General features: G+C 37.0%; 1 protein-coding gene across 2 annotated transcripts in view; it reads left to right on the top strand.

The window, feature by feature from the left end:
* neur (E3 ubiquitin-protein ligase neur) overlaps positions 1–25125 on the top strand; it is a 62090-nt gene that overhangs the window by 14049 nt on the left and 22916 nt on the right. The window contains exon 1 of one of the 2 annotated variants that reach the window (XM_035877920.2): positions 18434–19375. The exons of the other annotated variant lie outside the window; for it this stretch is intronic. Within the exon in view, the coding sequence (XP_035733813.1) occupies positions 19015–19375 (361 nt within the window). The 5' untranslated portion in view covers positions 18434–19014. Of the gene's footprint in view, positions 1–18433; positions 19376–25125 lie in introns of those variants that run through there. 2 annotated transcript variants of the gene reach the window in all.

Below are 25125 nucleotides of genomic sequence, written 5' to 3'. Positions count from 1 at the left end.
GAGAGAAAAGCCAGTAAAGCTTTGAAGGCAGTGAGAGGGAGGAGATCGAAGAAGGCGAAGCAGACACGGAAGAGGAGGATGAAGAAGACAGAAAGGGTCAAGAGAAGGGAGAAAGGTAGAGGAGGAATATGGATATTAAGGGAGACGAGACGGTGGGAAGACAATGTGGAACGATGGCGCGTGGCTACCGAGTCTTGAGGTGGGGATAAGTGTAGGGTATAGGAGATACTTAACAAGAAGAAGAAGAAGACGAAGAAGAAGAGGAAGCAGAAGCAGAAGACGACGAGAACGATGATGATGATGATGATGATAATGATGATGATGATGATGATGATGATGATGATGATGATTGCAACCACGGAAAAACTCTAGGAAGAAGGGTAGAAAGTAGGAAACGTTTAGAAGTAAAGAGCGTTGAACCGTAATACTTTATGCTCTTTTTTCGAGTGCATTTTCGGCAGACTGTTGGAGTGTTTTCGTAAGATTTTACACTTTGACCTTACCTTTGGTGAGCTTCAGTGAACTTTCTTCGGAAGAGCTTTCGACGTGTTTTCCTTATTTCGTGAAATAAGATGAGATGAGACTTTTTAAGTTTTCTTCATAACATTTCTACGTTCCTTACATGTTTTTCATCATGTTACATATTTTATCTTTCCCTCTCACTCTCTCTCTCTCTCTATTTCTCTCTCTCTCTCTCTCTCTCTCTCTATTTCTCTCTCTCTCTCTCTCTCTCTCTCTCTCTCTCTCTCTCTCTCTCTCTCTCTCTCTCTCTCTCTCTCTCTCTCTCTACCCCTCTTTTGGTACTTACTAACTGCATCATTAATCGTTTAACATTGTCCCATATGAACGGAGATATTTTTCGCAGATAAAAACCTGCTGGCACGATCGAAGACGTATGGTGTGCAGGGCTCAGTCTTTCTCACCAGCTGACACCACCTTGGCACGTGCTGATTTTTTGGAGAAAAACGTTCTACATCTCATTTTTAGCCTCCTGTTGTTAATGAAACTGTCTCGAGTGACCACGTGCTGTACGATCGAATGGACTACTTTTTTCTTGTTTTTTCTTTTTTCTTTCTTTCTTTCTTTCTTTCTTTTTTTTTCGTTATTGTAGCAACCTTTCGCACGATTCACAAGAGGAATCAATTGAATCATTGTTTTTCCGTGTGATTGATCATAGAAGTACAATCAGGACTGGTCACAGTTATAGAATATATTGAATGACCATTGGTCAGTGCCCCATGAGAGACCATCATGGAGTATCGTTTGTTCGAGAACTCGTAAACATTCGGACAATCAAATCTTAACGATCTCCCGATCGTCTCCTTTGATTGTCCTTCGAAATCTAATACCATGGGAAACATACATGACTCGTCATAGCATTGTTCCATTTTTCGGAAATTAGTTTTAGACGGACTAACGTTAGGATCACGTTTTCTCGAGAATCATCATAAAAGTTTGAGATAATCCATTTTTTGGTATTTTCAAAGCACGTTTTCGCGATATATTCGTATAAGGTATATCCAAGAAGATATTTCCACCTTCCTTTCATATTCCAACGTTAGCTAGGTCGGGAATGATCACATGGTCGTAAGTCAGGTATAATGATATAAAAATCTAAGTCTAGGGCGAGAGATGAATTCATAGTAGTGGAAGAGGAGGGTCGAAAACCCCATTTCGTGTGAGCAAGTCAATGTGGAAAGAAAAGCAGGCGACTAAGAAGACTCTCCTCCTTCTCTCTTCTACCTCCTACTCTTTCTTCTTCTTCTTCTTCTTCTTCTTCTTCTTCTTTTACCACCTGAGAAATCTTGAGATCGTGCCTTCGTTATTCTCGCTTCATGCTTCGAAGATCTTCGTGGCACGTGGTATTCCCCTAAACCTTTGGTTCCTTTTTCCCCAACAAAGATCCACCAAGCTTTCCCTTACAAGCTAGAAACGATGTCTTAACAGAGAGAAAAAGAGAGAGAGAGAGAGAGAGAGAGAGAGAGAAGAGAGAGAGAGAGGAGAGAGACAGAGAGCTGGTGCGTGAATAGAAATCAGGTAGTACTTTAATATCGAAGTTTAGTCAACTTTACAAGAAATTCTTTTTTTTCTCTCTCTTTTTCTTTCTCTCTCTCTTTCTTTCTTTCTCTCTCTCTTTCATTTTTTCTTTTTTCCAAAATTTCTGAATCAGATTTTTAAACTATTCGAATAATTTTTATTATGATTCTTAAAGTCGTTTATTTAAATATCTCCGATATTGAAAAAAGAAGGAACAGAATTTTTTTATGCCGATAAAAAAAAATTAGAGGATGTATAGAAAGCGTTTGCGAATATTCGAAAGAACGACGTTGTAGGTGGGTTTTGTAAACCGATGAAAAGTTTGAAGAAGTGCCCTTCGACCTAAAAAACGGAAGGGGTTTCACGAAAGAAGGGTGACGGCTTCTTCCGTAGCTCGAATGGACCGAGCGTTGTCTTCGTGTTCGTTCGGTGTCCCACCTCCCCCTCTTCACTCGTACTACTAGGGGGTGGGTACAGGGGGTAATATAAAGTGGGTGGATGAGATGAATGGGATATGTTGTGAGCTGTTCGGTTGAGCATTGTCGATCGAACAATGGCGTCTGGCTTGTGCACGCCGGGGGAGCACCAGGAGGCAGCTGACATGGTCTGACTGCGAGGAGCACCTCCGCCTGGCAACAAACGCGTAATAAAATTATGTGGAAAGGATATAAAGAGGGAAGGAAAAAGTAGTAGAAGGTTTATGGTGATTCTTAATTATAAAAAAAGGCGATGTCCGTTCTTTTAACATTAAATACATGAATTACATGTTCGTATGGAATTATCAAGAGGAATCGATTTACAATTATCATACCTATCTCTTATCAAAAAAGACCCTTCCTATTATAATTGTAAGTAGAGAAGACTGGTTACGATAACACGATCGAAGTAGGACGTGTTTGGAAAGACAAGATAGATCGCTTATCGTATAATTTACAAACGACCGTTAACGTATCGAGTTCCCTCAATGCTTGGATGCGGGATGACGAAAGAAAACCGTCCATTTCCTGTCTCTCAGCCACGTGCCCCGTTTCGTTACTACGCAAACTCTTTCGTTAGTTTGATCAATGGCTTCAGGCCGATGAAAAGGGTGTTTTTCATTAGCAGCTGTTTTTCATGGATATTATTGGACATTGATCCTATCAATTGAAACTATTATCTATTGTTCTTATATTTCATTAAATCAATTGATTTAATCTATCAATTATTTACTTCGAACGAATTTATTACACGAATTTATAACTTACTTACGACGAATTTATCATTTCTATTTATTTTCCTTTGCCTAAGTTCTATCGTATTTTTCGTTCTCTGGCATGCAGCTGTACCATTTCTGCATGATCAGTCCGTACTAAAATCAATGGTTTCAATCCGGAATCTATTGAAGACAGAACATCGGGAGTCGGCATGCTCGTTCAAGCACCTGGGTCTTTACTCGGAGACTCCCAACACGAATTTGACACCTGGATAACACATGCCGAGATCGCGATGTCTACTCTTTCGGATACATTGTATTTTTATTCGGCATTTATGATCTTCGTGTTAAAATCACTCAAAGAGGGATGAGATTTTTCCAACTTTTTTTTTTCAAATGCACATTATTTCGTATTATTTATAATAATTCTAAGATCATACAATTTTTCATAAAAGTTTTCAAGAATTATCCCGTTATACAACTAAAAAGTTGTCCCGAAACCCCTCTCGATAAATCTGATGGCCCCGTTTATTCTTGATGGTATCACCTGGATTTAGGGAGAGTTACCCCTAAAAGGTATAGAGAATTTAATGGGAAGGGGGATCATCGTACCCCCTGCACATCTTTGGTTTTATTCAAATATATTCCTTAGCCCCTCGGCATTCCTGTACTGTGCACGAAAACGAGGGTCATCCTCGTGGCGCCAGATGTTTTCTAGACCCTACGGGTTCGACGTCCCGTTTTGCCTGTTGCACGCTGAATTTTTCATTCTTTCTAATTTGTATTGCAGTTCGACGATCAACAAAGGGATAAATCAAAGAATATAAATTTATTTTTTAAGTTCGCTATTTTTTTTTTCTTTTTTTTCTGTCAAATGATTTCGATCGAAGGATTGAAATTTTATTCTAAAATTTTACTGTTAAAATTTCCTATTAAAAATCAAATAACACATTTGATATAGTTTTTCTTTCTTTCTTTTTCTTCTTTTTTTTTTCAAATATGTCATTCCGTTCTACTTGGAACTTTGTTTCTCCCTTCGATCCACTCAACGCCTCCTCGGGACGACCTGTCACCAACAGGGATTGAAGCCGTCCATTTCACTTTGATCTACGGCGCGTGGAAATTGCATTTCCACGTATATATCTACTGGATTATTTGACATACGTACTTACGTACATACGTGTACGTGCGTCAGGGTTAGTGGTTTAAGTTTGAAGAGCTTCCACCACGTATATGCACGCAATGATTCACGCTCGAAGACGTGGTGCCAAGTTAATTGACTTACGTTATATCCTAGGGTTTTCATTATCGAGCTTTCATTTCGAATGAAATTCAAAAGATCAATGAAATTTATATATTCGAATAATTATTTTAAAAAATGACGGTTAAACATAAAATTGATAATACTTTTTTTTTTTTAATTATTATTTATGAAACAATAGACTTTATATTAATCTCACAAATAATGGCTCAAATATTTGTTAACTTATTATATATATATATATATATATATTATTTATTTTGTTTGTATAAAATATTATAAAGCACTTTGGTTATATTAGTCAAGATTATTATTTTCAGCTTCTTTTTTAAAACTTTTTTTAGAAACGAAATAAGTTTTTGTCGATTTCTGAATCGTGCCAACGGATAAACAGTAAAGCAATTTACGTGTTTACAATGACTTTTGTTTACGCGTTAGACTCCGGTGCCCTTCGCGCATGGAATATCAAAGTGAACGTCTATGAGGCCGAGTGGTGGTCTTAACGCGACTCCGCAGAGTCCTTTGTGTAACTTGTTTAAAAACGTGTCGTAAGCTAATGAACTTTTATTAAACGATTACTTGGTAAACTTCACACGGGCAGTTTGGCACGTGCCGATGGACGTTGCGTTTACATGACTTCCCTTTTACGTGTTCTTGAGATATTGATACTCTGTCGATCCATTGTAAAAGGTAAACAACGTGAGAAGAAAATGAAAATGTTTTTTATAACTTTGAGAAAGGGGACAAATTAAAAATGAGCGTTCTAACAAAAAAAAAAAAAGAAATAAATAAATAAAAGAAAAATATTTTTATTTCATTTTTTAGAACTGTTTCACGGAATACATTATTGTTTACTTTAGATCCCAATAGTTTTGTAATTTTTATTTATTTTTTTACCATCATTTTAAAATTTTATATGTAGACAAAAATACGATCTATCGAAAATGTCATCTATAAATAATTTTGGATCTTTGTAAAGAGATTAATATATACAAATTAATTTGTATATTTTTAGTCTATGAAATTCTTTTTTCGTATAAAAAGTCTTCTTCCTATCATGTTTTCATCATTCTAGCCGAAGGAATTCATGATGCTTAATCATTTTGCGTTCACCTGTCGAATTCGATTCGATTGGCAATTATGTATTATTTAACACGGCACGTGTCAATCGATCGCTAACAATTTCTCTCATTTTCGAAACGTAGAAAGCATCAAGTGTCCTTTTATGAAAACTTCTTACAAAAATGCCTTGGTAAATCATTAAGAAATTAATCGAATAATTAAGTAAAAAGTAAAGTCAATTTATTGAGAATGTATATATATTATATATATATATATATTACGTATGAATTTCACGAGGATTGTGGAATAAAGTTATCGAGGTCGCTTGCTATATCATCGTTCAATCGGTTTCATGTAATTAAAGGAACTTCATCTTTTCCGATATAACAGCACTTGAAAAGGAGAGAACCGTTCGGCCATTCGGAAGAAGTAGGACCGGTGCAAGGTGCATCTCTTCTCTCTTTCTCTTATCCTCTTTCCCTTTCCTTGTCTGGAATGGCATAGAGAAAGAAAAAGAAAAAGAGAAAGAGAAAGGGCGAAATAAAGAATGTGTCTCCATACAAGTTTTCTTGAAAATTATTCCACGGAAGACGCAGTAAATTATCGAGGCCGTGCGGACTCGCTCGATTATTATCGTATTAATACACAGGCGTTTTCTTTGAAAGAACGACAACGAACGGGTATGAGAAAAGGGCTGGAGTTTACCATAGGAATTCTGTCAATGAGATCGAGACCCGAGGATGCAAGGTGCATCGTGTGTTTTTCGATCTTTCTCTGTCTGTCTCTCTTTGTCCCTCTCTATCTTTCTCATTCCCTCTTTCTCTGTTTCTCTTTCCTCTTCTTCCTCGTTCAGTCTTTCCTTCTCTCTTTCTCTCTCTCTCTCTTTCTTTCATGGTAGGACGTAAGACGGTACAAAGAGCGTGTTCCCCCGTCGATCGTCCAGACGGAGCTATCCCATTGGTCGACTGGCACGCGTACGCACCTGCCACGCATCTTTTTCGACTCGCCTTTGTCGAGCCGCCCCGGTCGCGCGACCAGCCGCAAGAAAGTTTCTCCGTGTGAAACCGATGGAAAAGAAGGAGGAGTGTGTGCATCGAAGGATACATCGAAGGATACATCGAAGGATACAATCTGTTGACTCCTCCGTTATTCTTACTTTTCAGACTTTAATTTTCTCTCAGTAAATCTAGTTAATTGATTTGTTATTTTAATCATTTATCATACTGTTTTCTCCTCTTTTTTTTTTATATTTTTTTTTTATTTATTTATTATCAAGATTGTTCAAACCATAATATTGTTCGTTAAATTAGATATACATATGTATTGATGTTACTAATGTTCTTTTTTGTTTTATTAATTTTGTTTTGATTTAAATCACGATACGTTTAAATGTCATGCTTGTTCCATTGGAATTTTCTATGTTTAGAATTTAATGTTAAGGTAGCGATATAAGGTATATATTTAAAAAGATTCTTTAAATAGCTCAGCTGGCTTTCACGAAGAAATCATTCGATTATATTGACGATTTTTTTTGACTTTTCTACATGCTTAAAGATTTAAATTCAGTTGTCAAAATTTAGTTGTGCGTTTCGTTTTGACGAAGGAAAATTTGTTGCGTGAGTATATTGCAGGTATAAATGAAAATATTTAAAAAGATTATCGAAGAAAATCCTCAAAATTTTAGTAAACGTAATTTCAATATCGATAATTTCGACAATAGAGAGAAAAAAATTTAACAATGATTTTTTTTCTTTTTTTATTTTCGTTTGTATGTATAAGTGCATCATTGATCTATTCTTTTTTATCGATTTTTCGTAAGTAGACCAATTTCTTTTCGCAGCTGTCACTCGTTCGATACCTGGGATCTTTCTTCTAAAGACGTCCCGTGGTACTCGAAGTGACTAGAATCGGTTATTCGATAGGATTTAAGAAACTATTACGTTCGAAATTCCATGCCAAAAGGACATTACAAGGTTTTTCCTTTTGTTGGATGGTACAATGAACGGCTAAACGAGCAGTGGTCTTCTTTCGAAGCTTACAGCCATGATCCCCTTTCGAATTCCAAAGCCATGATTTTCGACAAATTAGACAAATATAAGAAGCAAGAATTTCGTGTGAAAATAGAATGAAAGGATAGAAAAATGATATTAAGTATATAAATATTATATATATATATATATATATATCTTAGAACTTTCTTTTAAGCAACCTACGTGTATAAAGTAATCGTATTAAAGGTACATCCTCCTATACAAAAGAGCGACTTGCTAGGTCTTGAAGATTTTTTTACATGCACCTGTCCGCCATAAGAGCATTTTTTTCAGGATGGCATCCATAGTCTTCCAAGTTTATCTTCGGAGAATCAAACATCTGTCTTCCGTAGGGAGCAGAATACATTTTCTGAAAGAGCCTTTTAATTACTCGCTACGTTTACAATGTTGCTAGGCGTTGCTTTTAAAAAGAAGAAAAGAAAAGAACAAAAGAAGAAAAAAAAGAACACAAGAGAAGAGTACAAAATCGTTCGTTTAAAGAGACGATGTAAAATCGGTTTTTAATTTTTTTTTTCTTCGTCCTTTATACTCGTCTATTTTTTGATTGGTCGAGCGTTCCCAAACTGTTCTATCGAGTTTGATTCCTTTTTTCTGTCGAATGCATTAAACGCCGAATTTTTATCGTCGCTAACGGTTCCGACCGCATGCATGCACCTGATCCGTCTTAACCGCAAAACCACATGCCACTTACTCGCATATCTGTTACGTGGCACGCGAACAAAATTACATACACACGACGTCGCTCTCATGTAAACATTATCTTTCGTCGTTGTGTGTTACTTGCGCGAAACTGCATCGGCTATCGCTCCATAAATAGTCGATACTTTCACTTTAGATTATTCTTTCGTTAAATATCAACTTGCTTAAACATCAACATCATTTTTTCTTTGTTCTGTTAGTTCTTTTTTTATTTTATTCTTCTTTTTAATTTAAAAAAAATTTTTTTTTCTAGGTAGAATTTTCTCGAGCAAGAATACCCTTCCTTTTTGCAAATGAAGGACGTTCGACTATTGTTTTTTTTCTGTCGATATGACTTCTTTTGGAACGCCCTATAGTGCGTGCAAAGTCGCCGATAAGCGGTCTATTTGTGTAATGAGATAATGGTCGCCTTTGTCGCTACCAAAAAGCTGATTACGCCTTCATTGTCTCCACCCCTTTCCCCCTCCGGTATATACATGATAAAATCTCCCTTAACTTCGTTTACATCGACGCCTTTTATGAACCGTCTCCGATCTTGCCGATCAACGAGTACGTACGTGCATTTTCTTTTAAATTCTTCTTTTCTTTTTCTTTCTTTCTTTCTTTTTTCTCTCTCCCCTTCTCCCACATCAACACGATATCATTAATAACTGTTCCCTAACGTCACGTCAATGATTCTCTCGACTTTCCAACTTCGATTTCATCAAATAGATTTCTTGAGTTTGAACACAAGATGACAGCCCGCATCTTATCGACGCTTTTAGGACAATAAGAATAACGAACAAAGTACATCAAATGAGCAAAGGAAAAAACAAAGAGAGACAGAGAGAGAGAGAGAGAGAAAGAAAAAGAGAGAGAGAGAGAGAAAGAGAAAGAGAGAGAGAGAGAGAGAGAGAGAGATGAAGACAGGTGTTCCATGGTATTGTCCACAAAAACGAAACATGTCATCTTCGAATGATCACTGACAGCTGAGAGATCATCATATAGGATCATCATATCCTCCGTACACACGGAAAATAACGCACCCGTATACACCTGCCATTGCTTTAATAGTCGTTAAAATAAAGCTAGGACGAGAGTAAAATTCCTCTCTCTCTCTCTCTCTATTTTTCTCTCTCTCTCTTTCTCTCTTTTGTATCCAATCCTATGCTTTTGTTCGAAGCTTTTATCCTAGGTCTCGTTTGTATCATCCAAAGAGTTCACCTCATTGCTGACGTTCCATTTCTTCGTTATTTTGACGTTTAACGTCACTTGACAAGCTAGAATCACCTTGTCCATGAATTTACATCAATTTGAGAGATTACCATCTACGACGACGTTGCGAAAATTCCACGGCCTTCGCCCTTTATTAAAAGGACGCCGAGCTCTGGCACATAAATTTTTTCAAATTCTCCACGTTGGACGTTTATGTAAGCCTTTGAGAGGGAATGTTGGTGCTTCTCGGTCCCATTCGTGGCGAGAAAATGAGGAGATATTGTAGTTAATAGCTTGGCAGATGTTGCCCGTCGCCTTCACGAATCTACGAGCGATTTTTACGAGACTTTATTAATATTTCGTTTCATTTGTTATTTTTTATTTTCTTTTTATTTTTTTATTTTTTCTTAAAAAAGCGACAGAGTCGATTCCCAATAATATTCAAAGATAATCGTGTTTGTTTCGTTATATTAAAATCAATTAAACGCAGGAATAATACTGTATCATTTTAACTAATTAAAATTCAAGCGAATTCAACACACGAAGATACGTGAGGTACGTTTACTATGTATCATCTATGCGTGAAAGACGACAAATTAGGATCGTTTATCACGATACTTTTAAAGTTTATTTTTGAAAGCAGCGGTATACTCGATGATCACTTTAAATCGCGATGGACTCTTATATAGTTCGCATATATAATTTTTTTTTTCTTCTTTTCTTCTTCTCCTTCATCACGTTGCTTCTTCTTTCATTGGCTCGTCCGTAATAAGCGTGTTTCATTCCTTGCAAGTAGGTGTGCGAGTGCGCGCGCACTCGTAGACGGCGAATTGAATGATAATGGAATGATTGTCGGTACAATGGGGTCAGCTTTATCTGTAGGTCCCTATCTTCTCTTTGCCGGGGCTCGAGTCTTCAACCTCCTATGTAACTGTACTAGTCACGTATGAGACTCTTAAGGAGATACTTTATGTTTCCTTCGGACAGAAACCTTTTAGTCCTTGCGATGGTGAGAACGACGTTGAAGCTTTTCTCGTGCGAGACTAACCGTTGTATTGAGAAAATTTATCGCAAAATCATTACCATTTCTCGAGATTAGTATCAATATAATTATCGTTGAAAATTTTTCAAGTTCGAAATTTATAAATATATGACTGTTTTTTTCATAGTCATTTTTTATAATCATTGATTCATTTGGTATTACAAAATTGCTAGAGAATTTTATTGAGAAATGATATATAATTATCAAAAAAAAAAAAAATAAATAAATAAATAAATAAATAAATAATAAAACAATGTTTTAAGCAATAAATTGATCGATTTTTGAAGGGCATTTTATTCGTTCTTTTTTTTTCTTCCTATATTGAATTTTCTGCGTTACACAGTGGCTTCGACTTCAGAATGAATTCCGGCGAGTGGTTGCCGAGCGTATCTCCGCTTCCTCGGACGAACCCGGTAAAACATGTACGTATGAAGCCTTATTCGAGCCGTTACCTTTTCGTGCGCTCCAATACCGTGGCCGGAAGCTAAGATTTCGGTACGTGATGATTAGCTGATGTTACATTTTCAGTAAAAATGTATATATCATTCTATAGAAATGAAAATATACTTAAAATCGATAGAATTTTCACTATTAACGATTATCTACGATAAAGAGAAAGAAAAAGAGAGAGAGAGAGGGAAAGAAAAAGAAAAGGAGAGTAGTACTCGACTGGTCGTCTGGCCGGCCGTCTGTCTTCTCGAAATAAAAACCGAAGTAAAAGATTGTATTTTCGGTCAATGCCTTAGTCAGATGTGTGCTGGTTTCCCTGGGCCGAAGTAGTAGAAGAAGAAGAAGAAGAAGAAAAAGGGGCGGTGGACTCGAAATGGATTGCAAGGGGTGCCCTCCGGCTTGCGAGGGTTCTCATTCTTCGAGACTGCCTTTCAATCGAAGGGAGGAAGTGAGGAAGGAAAGAAGAAAGGAAGGAAGTGGTCGGAGACTCGTTCGATCGCTCGAAAGGATATGCAACACGAGCAAATACTTTTCTCTTACTTACAATTAGTCCCCTTAATATATCTCAATAATCAAAAAAAAAAAACCCAAAAAAAAAAGAACTGTTCTGAGATATAGAGTTTGAGAATACTTTGTGATTCTAGCGGTCGATAGAAATCGAACGTTGAATAATCGCTAAGGACTTTTCCTTTATAAAGAAAGATCATTGATAAAAGAGAGAAAGAGATAGAGAGAGAGAGAGAGAGAGAGAGAGAGAGAGAGAGAGAGAGAGAGAGAGAGAGAGAAAGAAAGGAAGAGAAGGAAAAGCAATATATCGAAAAGAGAGACGCTTTGTGAGACGTTTTTTTCATCGTCCATCTCGCGAACTCTCTCTCTCTCTCTCTCTTTCCCTTTTTCTTTTTTCTTTTTTTTTTATTTCTCTTTTTCTATTTCTGATTGCTCCGGGTGACGAGAGTTTCGTGTCGCGATTACTCGAAAACCGAAGGAAAAGGCGAAAGGTTGACAACCGTTCGAGGATATATGTTCCTCTCTTTCTTTCTTCTACCTCTCTCCGGGCTATAGTAACCCGAGCCGACAATACACTTCTAAAATGCCCCCGCGTCTTCTATATTTTCATGGGGGGTTGCGCACGCGCCAGTCTCTCCGACTTCCTGCCATCCGCCTTGCTTCCGCTATTTCACATTATGTTATATGCACACTGTGCCTCCCTTCTCCGCTAACATCCTCGTTTTCGCCCTACGTACTACCTCCTTCAGCCCTCGTCTCTACGGAAACACATCTGCACTTCGATATACCTATATGGATATATAGTATATGTATGGATGTGTATATATATATATATATATCATATATATGAGAGAAAGAAAGAAAGAAAGAGAGAGAGAGAGAGAGAGAGAGAGAGAGAGAGAGAGAGAGAATCGCGAGACTTCGCGAGAGACAGATGCTGAACCGGACGATAATCTTTCCCCTTCCTCGACTCCCTCCCTCATTTTACTTCTTCTCATTCTCTTGCCTACTCCTTCGCTAATTAAATCGCCTCGCTCCGTTACGAGGCTCTCTTTAACCTTCTCGATGTTCGGGCAAGAGTATATATGTTGAAGATTCATACCTGGGAAATTGTTTTCGAATGGAAGCTCTTCTCGGGGATATCTTTTTCTATTTCCTTAGATTTTTTTCTTCGGTATTGTATCAGGTTTCAAACATGTCCCATAGCCATTTAATAAGTTTAATACTTTATGTTTTATCTTTATTCTCTGATATCCCATATCGTAAAGATGTTTTAATATTTTCTGAGTTGGTCCGATTTGAATTTTATCATTATATATTAATGTGTTTCTGATGGCAAATGAAATTTTTTTTTATTTTTTCTTTAGATTTTAATTGATACGAAATAAGAAATGATTAATATAAAGGATATTTAATGAACACAGCCTTATACATACATTCATATATTTTCAAATATTACTGGAGTAAAATTATTTCAAGGATTACACATATTGATCGCTGTTTCAAGGTATAACCACTTATCGATAGGGTGCGGTGATCTATAGAATCGTAAATCGAATAGTAGATATATATGTATGGTCTTGTAACGTTCCGCGTTAATTAGCCAAGCGATTTAATGGTTTACGCTGCCTAGGATATAATGTGTGTATACATATATATATATATATATATATATATACATATGTAGATATTTCAAGGCAATTACATGTAAAGAGCATCTCGTAAGATAGTATACCAGACTATATGATATTAACGATTGGGTAGCTCGTTTGGATTAATCGTAAATTATACAATAAAAGTAGGAGAGGAAGTATAACGGTAGGATGTAAACAGTGAATATTGTCCTAACACAATGAACATAATTTTATTTTGAGTTTCACTTCCCTCGATACCAAGCAAACATAATTACAACGTAAAAATGAAATTACTTAGGATCGCGATTATTTGATTTTCGATCGTTAAGAACGAAATTTTCGAATTAACTAATTGGAATCATTTTTGTCGAATTATTAAATTTACGATGTAGATTTAGTTTCGTAAATGGACGGTCAAAATTTACAGCTATAGGATAATAGAAACGCGTATAGAGAGATTCGGATTATATCGAATGCATTGCAAAATCATTCCCGTGAAATGGATAACATGGGAATCGTGTTAACAAAACGTGACATGCCGTGAAATTTAATGAAACGTTTCGTATCAATATATGTATCTATTCCTCGTTTGTACGGTCGGATGTTATGCGAACGATACACGAGGTGGCTGTAATACATGCGACAAGATAAGATGTGTGCTCGCGTTTTGTTAAAGAACTTTCAGTTGACGTTAAGCCTTCAAGTGACATCGAGTTAAATATTAGGGAAGATCAAAGGAAAGACTAATCTTTTCCGCGAGTAAAATGTTAATTTTTTTTTTCTTTCTCGGAGAATACATACCTATATCTTTCCAAGTTGTTTAGATAAGAGACATTGCACAAAGATAAGATCGAAAGTATCGTTGAAATTTACTCATTATTTCATGTTAATTCGTGTTACGAGATTATTACAAGAATGAAACAAAAAGAATGAAAATCGAAATGTAAACTGTACTTTACAACAAAAAACGTTACTTTTCTTTCTAATCGTGATTCGTATTCTGATGGTGATTTTACACCATCTTAAGATATAATTTAATGAAACTCTCTCTTATTTTGTACTATTAATCGTAGAAATCTCTCTACTTTGTTCCGAATCTCATTTTTCTTTTTTCTAGCGAGTTACGGTCCGTAATAACGTGGCAGCATTACTTCTCCTTCCTCCTTTTGATTCTCTTTCTTTCTCTCTCTTTCTCTTTCTCTTTCTTTCTCTCTCTCTCTCTCTCTCTCTCTCTCTCTCTCTCTCTCTCTCTCTCTCTCTCTCTCTCTCTCTCTCTCTCTCTCTCTCTCTCTCTCTCTCTCTCTCTCTCTCTCTCTCTCGGCAGACTTAATCTCAAGTACGATAAAACGTTTTGCTATACACACTCGAGATGCACGAGTAAAACTCAACAGTGTTATAGCGCTTATGGAAGGAGTAAACAACCGAGGCGTGTCTCCGTTTCCTCGAGCTTGGAAGCCGTCCCCCGGATTTACGATTGTTGCCATTCTGCTCGTGGAATCGTCAGGATATACCCCCCCGAAATTGTAGGCAACTCACTGCCAACGAGCGTCCGACCCACGCGTTTCCTTCACCTCCTCCTCCTCCTCGTTCTCATTCTCCTTCTTCGTTCATAAAGTCTCTACAATTTAACCGTACGTATTTTCGTACGTACTTTCCGTTCATTCATATATTTCCTTTCAACACTGACACTGTACGATATCTGGAACGTTGATTATCCTCTACTCTTTCTTTTCCTGTCTTTTTTCTTTTTTCTTTTTCTTTTTCTTTTTCTTCTTTTCTTTTTAACTAAGAAAAATCAGAAAAATTAATAAGACACTTGATAGTAGTCATTTTTTTGTTTATTGACGTTTCGATTATCAATTGCAGGAATTATTTATTTATTTATTTATGTAAATTATATTTATGAAATTCGTCGTATTACCTATATTATTATAATAATATACAGTTTGCAAAATTATTATTGTGGAAGATGATGGAAAAATTAAAAAAAAAAAAGAAAAAAAAAAAAGAAAAAAAAAGAAGAAAGAAAGAAATTCATAACGAAAAATAATATCCATAGTAATTTTTCTCGCATATTCAACATGGAAACGAATAGAGTTTCTTAGCACGCGCGTCCTGAAATTCACGCATCTATGCCCGCGCGATCAACGGGGCTGCATTATCATTTTATAATGACGTGCGAAACGCACACGCTTCGTTTGTATGTACGCTCACTAACATCATAAATATCTATGTGTGTTAGGAGAAGAACAATGCGAGATTGTAATGTGCGTGAGTGGTGTGTAAGTTGCGTGTAAATAACGGAGAGCCAACCGATCGACGAGATGCAAAGGAAAGGAAAGGCTATTTTCAACTCTTCCATTAACTATTTCGTAATAATCACGTGCGATTCCTTAAGAGCGATGGTTTTTCCTGTGGAAACAATGAAACCGTTACAATCTTCTGTCTTCTCCTCAGATATAATATATCTGGGTATTTCGTTAAAAAAAAAAAACAAAACAAAAAAGAAAAATATAAAAAATGATTCATTTCGATTGACCCGAAATTCTTATTAAGAAAAATAAAAACGTGGAGGGATCAGATATATAGAATCGGTGTTAATTGTTCTCAGTTTAAACGGAGTTCCGAGCGATTTCAAAAGTTCCGCAGTTAGTCGTTTCCCTGGTAAATGTTTGTGCGGAAAGTTCACGAAATGTGAAAAGTTTTGTATCGTTGGGTTAGAGAGGCCACACGAGCACCCTCCCACCGTAAACTGTGTAACAGAAAAAAAAAAAAGAAAAAAAGCTCGGTAAAATTTGCTCTCGAGGACTCTCCACTGAGCCCTGATATTAAATAGAATTAGATCGATACGAACGTGCTTCTGATGGTGGAGGGTTACTCGAATGAATGATCCCAGTTTCGCGATGTTGATGTGACAGGGGAATGTCAGAAAGGGTGCATAATGCGGAACGAACATATCAGATGCACCTTGTTGGAATTTAACCTGTTACCATTTTTAAATCCAAGGGATCAAAAAGACGGGATATAAGAGCCAAATTCAATGATTCGGAAAATTCGAATCAATTTTATTGTCGTTAATGCGATTTTCATCAGTACATACAAAACAGATAATTATTTCGATAAATATTGATTTAATAATTATCGTACATGATATATTATCAAGTATCTAAATTCATGTATGTATGAGAGAGAGAGAGAGAGAGAGAGACAAAATTCTAAGGAGGATTAAATTATAACATATGTATTCCCTTTCCATGAATCGCAATCTTGATAAGCGAAACTTTGGTTTCAATGTTTCTATTCAGTACGGATCCAATCCCTGAATTTAATGTCATTTCTCTTCGTTCTGGAAGAGAGATACGTACATCTGTTCCCTTCGTGTTTCTTCCTTCAGTATTGTCTGACCTGTAAATTGAGTTTCGTCTTGGAAGAAGAATCGAGAGGATGAAGATAAATATCGAAAGAATTGATATACGACATAGAATTTTATTTGTTGAGACTACGTCCATTCTTGTTACTTTTCCTTTCCGTTATCTATAGATTTAATTTATTAATATATTACTTCAAAATACACGTGATACATACACGTGGTACGATGTCGTGAAAGAATTCTATTTCGATTCAATTTATTTTAATAAGTAAACTAAGTAATGGAGATTTATATATATACAATTTTTACCTAGTCTCTCAACTAATTTATTACAGTTTTGAATGTGCCCGCACCAAAGTAACATTAAGAATGTATTCTATAGTAAAGAATAAGATTCCAACTCTTTTTGGTTCGACTAAGAAATCTTTAATTATATTAATATAGGGGTACCTGTATATAAAATAAATGTTATCTCGTAGCATTGTAATTATCATACAATTTATATTTTTAAATCATCTTTCACGACAACTGCAAAATCATGAAAGGATGTTTAATTTCAATATTCTTTCCTTTCGATTTTGATGTGTCATTCGGATCGATTCGTCTCATGGGATGAGAAATATATCTCGAGTCCCATGGAAACATGATATGTATCGTCGATATGCTTCGGGACTTGTAGTTCCATGTGGAAAACCAAAAGGAAGATACTGAATCGTCTCGGTCAGTGAAGACCTCGTGATTTTATATCTTCGAGATACCCATTCAATTTCAGAAACGGCAAAGCGTACATTTCTAAGATTATATCGTAAAAATATTGACTCGCGTTATTTCATCGTGAGAAAGAGAAAAAGCGTTGAAATCTCACCAAAGCTTTTGACGTAGGTACTTTGAAAAAACAGAAAGGGTGATTTTCCCAAACTCTTCCTCAGTACCGACGTAGATACGAAAAAGAAAGAACGAAAGATAAAAAAGAAAAAAGAAAAACTTATCTCGTCCGTACTTTTCATACCGCAAAGTGCGAGACTGCATTATTCATGAAGTGTAGGGTGCCCTAGCATTTGGACCATTTTCAACGTGGCGAATCTACGGCAGTGTAGTTCGTCCACGATATTCCTACGGCCCTATTTACATACATCTCTTGCCACTGAATCACGATGCAGTTGCCCTTTCAGCAACGCTACATCTCTCATGAGAAGAAAGAAGAACGTTTCTCGGTAAACGTCCTCTTTACGAACGGAGAACAATAACTTGTAGAAAATCGTTCTTTCATCCTTTCCTAACAGACTCGATCGAGAAACTATTTCTCACATATATATCATATCTTTTTTTTTCTCTTTTTCTTTCTGAAAAACAACGAGCGTCTATTCGGAAGGTGAGAATTATTTTTTCAAGAGGCGACAGTAGGTACGCGAGAGTCCATGGAAACAAGCCTAGTATTCCGGGAGAAGAAGAGAGGAAAGCTAAAAAGGATTAAAAAGAAGACGAATAATACTCGCTCGTCCGACAGATCGATGCACGGGCCAGTCGGCGGCTAGTTTGAATTTCCAACTCTTGAGAGATGGAACCAGCGGCAGACATGTAGTATACACATACATTTCAACGTATATATATATGGATGTGTATCTATATACATTTATGTACATATATATATGTATATATAAAAACACATACACGTGGACATGTATGTTGTACGTACGTAGATAGTATATAGAAAGATAGAGACACAGGGAGGCAAGAGAGAAACAGCAACGAGGGGTGGCCCGGTGCGTCGTCCCAGGTAAGGGGCAGCTGTCCACCAGGTGCCACTCGCCCCACCGCGCGCTCCCAATCTAGCGGATCACTGGTGGGGAGTACAACGATCCGATTGGCTGGTGGCTCGCGCGCGGATCGGAGATACTCCGGCGCGCCGCGATCGAGCAGTCAGTCGTCCCTGGGCGCTCAAGGGACCCGTAGTCGTTCGGTAGATTCGCTTTACGGCGCATCGTCCGTCGCGGCTCGTGACACGCGGTTTCTCACTTCTTATTCTCATTCTTATTATATATTATTATTCAATATAATATAATATATAACACATCGCATTTCGGTTATATCAACTAAAAGGAAAAATATCCGTGGCAGTGAGTGCAAGAGATAGAGATAGAAGAATACTAGTCATCATCGTTTCGCTTCGTGCTTTATTATTATTATAATTATTATTTTTATTATTGATAATATTATTATTATATAATTATTATTAATTATCTATATGTTGGCGAAACGATTCCATCTTACGGCAAGATCTCCATCGGTGATTCTTTTTCATCTATGTGCATCGAGTGACGAACAAATTGTGTTCACTTTTCGATCTTTCTAATACTTCCGTTCGGTCTCCCTTCGCTTCTTCGTACGGGGACGATATAATAGATTATTCGAAGGATTCTATCGTCGTGGAATTTGATCTCCGCACGATTCGTTCGTATTAATTATTTCAAGATTTCGCACGCTCTCGACTCTCGAGAGCAGTACGGCCAGATTTATGGGGGTGTCCGGAGAGTGCGCGGTCAAGGGCAGCAAGAGCCAACCCTGTCACTGCTGCGCGAGTCACGTCGTTGCTAGTCCAAGCGCGAGCGTGCAGCAGCAACAACAACTTCAACAACATCACCATCATCAGCTACAACAGCAACAACATCAACGGCATAATAATCATCATCATCATCACCATCATCACGAGGTACATCACGCTATTCATCCCAATCATCATCATCATCATCATCATCATCAAGATAAGAACAACGTGCCGGTCGAGGTTCAACACAACGGTGACAACGGCAACATTCTCGCGCCTCTTCGCAGCAAGATGAAAGTATTGAAGAAGCTCAAACGCAAGATGGGCTTAGGTGAGCAGGCCACGCCTACGAATCTCTTCTTTTTCTATTTCTCTTTTCCTTCGTATTGCTCGTTAACGAAACTGTCCTTGCGTCCTTCAAAATTTTAATTCGACTCCGTGTTTATATCAGATACAATGATATGCGTTCCTAAAGTAAATATCATATTTGTAATCGAGGAGAGGTTATTGACCCATTTGTATACATCGAAATTTTCAAGAACATTCGGATATAGATCAAAGATTTAGACAAGCATCTTTATAAAGTAAACATGGATATATAACATAGTGCATATATATATATACATATATAGATAGATATATACATATATATATACAATATATACAATATATACATAAGTCCCGTAAAGGATTCGCGTTATATTCCCGAGGTCAGCGTGTCGTCTATCTGGGCAACGATCTTGTCGTTTACTTCGTCCTCTTCCGGATACCGTCGTTGCGAAGTATCAAAGGGCGAGGCATAAGCAAGCCGCACGGCAACATGTACTTCTTGTAACACTATCGTTATGCTTTTTTGCTCTCACGCGTATAAAGTTCCTTTCTATAGATGGTTAACATTCGAGACGATCTCGTAAATCGTACGTTTTCATTTTTTTTTCTTCTTCTTCTTCGAGAGAGAAATCATTTTTCCCTTTCTATCTGAATATAATAAAAACGAAATATAATAAAAATTAAAATAAAAACGATCCGATTAGAGAATTTCATATAGACTTGGAAGCTTATTGAAATTTACGAAAATGGATTTGTTTAACTCACCGAATGGATATATAACGATTCAAGTACGCAACTTCGAACATTACTTTTTGCGGTTTGGTCAGCGGTTTTCTATCATTCTCGTCTCCGATAATTATCGGCGATGCTCCATGACCCGAGTTTTTCGATATATCTATCGAAAAGCACGACGACGAGAGCCATTAGTCTTCGACGGTAGCAACTCCCTCCATTCTCTTTTAGGTTCAATCGAAATCTCTCGCTAATAGTTGTCGTCCTTGTCGACAGCGAGACTGGTCGCTTCATTTTGTTCTCCTTCTTCGATCCTATCATTTACGACAAACGCTTCGTTATCGAGTGTAACCTCTTACCGCTTTTACTTTGAAGAAAATAAAAATACATATCTGTGTACGATCGGTTATCAAAATGTGAATTTCGATTTATAGTTGAAAAAAAGTATCTTTCGAAAAAAGTGAAACAATACGTTAGAGAAAAGTAGGTCATGGGAGTGTCTCATTTGTTTCTCAGGTTCGAATTTTTATTAAGCGTGATATTCTTCTATTTTTCTCTATCATCATCGTTCCCCCCCCTCTTTCTCTTTCTCTTTTTCCCATCCTTTGCTCGTTTTCATCGTTTCATCCTTCGCATCTCCAAAAAGTTCTACCACCCCCGTTTCTCCCTACCTATCGAGTCTGCCAGGTAGATTGTACTTATCTGCGAGTCTTTCGTACAGCTCGATTTTTTTACTTTTCTCTTTTTTCCCCCCGTAGCTACAGCATCGTTTATCCGTACATACCTATCCCAACATACACGCGTATTCCAGTGTATGCGTTCGCATCGTTGACCGACTTTTCCTTCAATGGATGATTTAGCAGTAACCACGCGAGTCTCTTGCTCTTGTCTTTTTCTTTCTCTTTCTCTCTCTCTCTTTCTCTTTCTCTGTCGCGTTATCCCGTCTCTCCGCCCTATCCCGTACATACCGTCCTCATCAGATATTCGCTGTTCCCAACCAGTCACGACCCTTTTTTCCACGAGCAGCGTCCATTGTCAGCGACAGCTTTTGCGAAGTGGAAACCTTCTTCCTCTCTTCTCTTTTTCTTTCTTCGTCTCTTTTCCCAGAGAACTTTTTGTCTTGTCTGCCATAGCAGAAGTAGTAGTAATAGCAGCAGCAGTAGCAGTGCAGTAGCAGTAGTAGTGGTAGCAGTAGTAGCAGCAGCATCGTTCCTTGCGTCTTTTCTTCTCTTCATGGCTTTTCGCCGATATCTCTTAGAGCGAATTTTAAAGCACACCGATGACGCCGAGAGACAAAAGCATCATCGCCGGCTACAACGACGACCAAGAGACTCTATCGGACTGGGCTAGTAAGATTTTACATCGTAAAAAATGAAAAGGGTAGTCATGAATGAAAGGAAATCTTTTTTCTTTTTCTTTTTTTTTTTCTCTTTTCTTTCTTCGGAATTCTTTTTGGAAAAGCTTATCGTTTATCTTTTTTTTTGATATCGTGTTTCAATACTTTTCTTTATTAATACAAAAAAAGGGATGATAATGAAACAGTAAAATTGGTTTTCTTAGGTTGAAAAAGGAAAAGAGACTTCGAATTCATTTAGCTTCGATGGACCAACGCTGAGTACAACTCTTTTCGTCTGTTGAACTTTGTAGGAGGTCCGAAGAGTGAGGAGGTCCTTAAAAATCAGCCAGTCGGACCGGTTTTTATGGGCTCGTTTGTCTTGAGACGCGTGGCGATTGTTACGTGAAAGAAAACGATTTCCGTATCGAACTACGTAATTGTAAAAATTAGTTATGGATATATATATGAATATTAATTTTACCAATTCATTAACTGAAAGAACGATCGAACATTATTTCTCGTAATTAAGGAAATACGAGTTTTTAGATAAAGACAAGGCAATATATTTTGCTTTATATTTTGTTTTTGTTGGTTTTTTTATTTTTCGTTTTTGTCTTTTTCTTTCTTTCTTTCTTTTTTTTTTAACGAAATCAAGTATACAGATTTTTTTGATTTCTTTCGGAGTAGGTCGAGTTCCAGCTGACTATTCTTACGTTGGCAGCTGTTCGAGCAACCCCTCGCAGTTTTCACCCTCGTTCTTTTTTATCCTTGAGAATAACGTAAGACTCTCTCTCTCTTTCTCTCTCTCTCTCTCTCTCTCGTTCTCTTCCTCCTCCCTTATTCTTTCTGTCCTCTTTAAACTTCCCTTCTGTCGTTAGAGCAGAGCGAACAACTGATGGTACGATCACCTTTAAATTTTCTAGACTCTACTTTTACCTGAACACATGTAGAAATGACCGTTTCGTCTTTTCCTTCTTTCATGTCTTTCGTTGATGCATGCGCCGATTATCGTCGAGACTAGACGATCAAAAGACTCGTTGGTTTATTTTCATGGACCAAAAAGTAGAAAGAGAAAGAAAATGCACGGTTAAAAAAAAATCACAGAAAGAGAAAGAGAGAAAGAGAGAGAACTATTTTCTTTTCGAAAAAGAAAGAAAGAAAGGAAAAAAAATAATCGTAGAATTCCTTCGTGAAACGAGAGAAAATAGTCGATGGCTAGAAATAGAATCGAAGCGATGTGAGTACAAATCGATCGATTCGCAAGTTGATGAGAAAACCTTGCTTCGATAAGAAAGAAAGAGAAGATCAGCTGATCGGTAGGGAATTCTCTGTGGAGAGACGAGTAATGCTTTTCGCTTCTTACCTCATCGACTGGTTCGGGTAAAAGGATAAAGAAAAGGAAGAGTAGAGTATAATCCTTCTTCTCTCTTTCCTTCTCACTCTTACTCTTTCTTTCTCTCTCTTTCTCTCTTTCTCTCTCTTTCTCTCTTTCTTTCTTCCTTCGTTCCTTCTCGTCTTCTCTTCTCTTACGATATTATTTATTTTTTCTTTTTTTATTGCCGGGTTGCTGTGGTGAATCATACCTTCCCTTCTCGCAGAGATTCTCAGACAGAATCTCGCGCTTTCAAAGTCCTCTTTTTCTTACACTGACGCAGGTGGAGTTTACGTTGCTGCTGTCGTCGTTATCATCATCGTCGTTTAAACGAGAAACCTTGCGTCATAGCTGAAGCAAATAAGAAAATTCAAGACCGTGCCGCGTGTTATAGGAACTTGCTTTTTTTTCTCTTTCACTTGTCGACTACCAATGGGTTCTCTTTCTCTTTCTGTCTTTCTCTCCCTTCTTTTTACTCTCTTCAAGTCGTAAGTCCAAGACTGACTCATTGCTTTACCAAGTTGGAAGATCGGACAATGAGCTAGCCTGGTAATGCTCGAGTATTTCGAAACTGGTTAGTCGACAAATCGGCCAGGGAAGTCCTACTTTGCGTGTAATTTCTTCTCGGCAGGTTTCAATCTATAAATCGGACATAAAACGGAACGGAAGGTGATTCACGGTTTGGTATTTAATGATCGGAATTAAATTGATTATATGACTAATATGCTTGTTTTATATTCATGATCTTTCGACGTGTTTGCATTGTGATTGAAACGCACATTATGAACGTTAGAATATTATTTAGTTAACTCGAACACTATTTTCTTTTTTTCTTTTTTTGTCTTGCATAAACATCAGTTGCATTAATGTAAGATGGAAAGAGAAAAGAAAAAAAAAATAAATAAACCGAGAAACTTTTGAAGAAATCGATAACTGACCGTCCTCACTGACTCCTTCTTTCTCATTCTTTCTCATACTTTTTATTTACATGCATGTTTTCTATCCACCTACCCGTTTTCCGCTTCGTTCATGACGTCACACTCGCGAATAAAACCCGTCTTTGTTCCCACGAGCGTTTTGCCAACCGGTTTGCCGATGATTCCGTATCGTCTATCAGCTGGTTAAACCGTTCGAAAGCAAGGACATTCCTATTCTGAAATGATCGGAAATACCGAAATGTCTTCCTCGAGAAGATAATTTTATCTTTACTAATAATTTAATCTTTACGTTTCCACGTGGTAGTGATTTTGTTAGTCTTTTTTCTTCTTTCCTTCTTTTTCCTTTTTTTTGTTTTATCATAACGTTCAAATTAGTCAATGTCTGTCATTGTCAATTGTATTTCCGTGAAAATTTTTAAGATAATTTTAAAGACGCGTCATATCTTTGGAAATTCCAACAAAAATCGCTTTATCCTAACGAAAATACATTCGCTATCCCGAGGAACATCATTTGGAACAAAGAGATAACTCGAGAAGTTCGTGAGATAAAACGAAGATTCTCGCTTAAGATTTTTCCTTCAAAATCGATATATGTCTAAACGTATCTAAATATTATCTCACAACATAGTTTTGGTAAATACGTAGAGATTCTTAGTTTAAAAAAGGGCAGGTAGATAAGCATCCAGTTTCTGTTTCCTGTTAGTAGATATAGAGAGCGGAAATGAGCTGAAATCACTAGCGGAAGTTAATGTAGTTTAATCGTTTCCCTGCTCATATCGAATTTTTCTGTAGATAAGTGATTTATCTCGTTAAATTCGAATGATGAATGAATATTTTGCTCTTTAAAAAAGAAAAAATAAAAGATAAAAAAACGCATTAACACGTACATAAGTGCATAGTACTTTCGAGTTTGAACGCCAAGAGAATTGGCCGAACAGTTATCCATACTTGCGAAGTAGTTAGTAAAAAAAGTCATGGAAATGATAATTAAAAAGTTTTATTTCGTTATTCCACGAAGGTGCTGGAACGTAACTCGTGCCGGTACTTAATTACAGGTAGAACGAACGTGGCATTATGATGAGGATAGATTAGATACTCGCGAGATATTCGTTTCTAAGAAATGAACAGAATAGAGAAAGATAGTAATAGTAGTAGAAAAGTTTATTCCATCAAAAGGGATCATATCTCTCGTACGCATATGAAAGCAAAGGAGAAGGAAGCAAGGTGCGTGAACACCCTAGGTTAGGGTGCACGTGCATTCCCCCGCTCTCTCTTTCTCTCTTTCTCCTTTACCTTTCCTCTTCGTAAACTTCCTACACCGGAAGCAACTAGTGTAGATTTAATGGTGCTAGTATATAAGTAAAGTATATGTG

This window comes from Vespa mandarinia, chromosome 3, assembly GCF_050613455.1.
Source record: "Vespa mandarinia isolate Hongniang chromosome 3, ASM5061345v1, whole genome shotgun sequence".
Classification (NCBI taxonomy): domain Eukaryota; kingdom Metazoa; phylum Arthropoda; class Insecta; order Hymenoptera; family Vespidae; genus Vespa; species Vespa mandarinia.
Note: the sequence above shows the minus strand (reverse complement) of the source record. Positions and strands in the feature narration are given on the sequence as shown.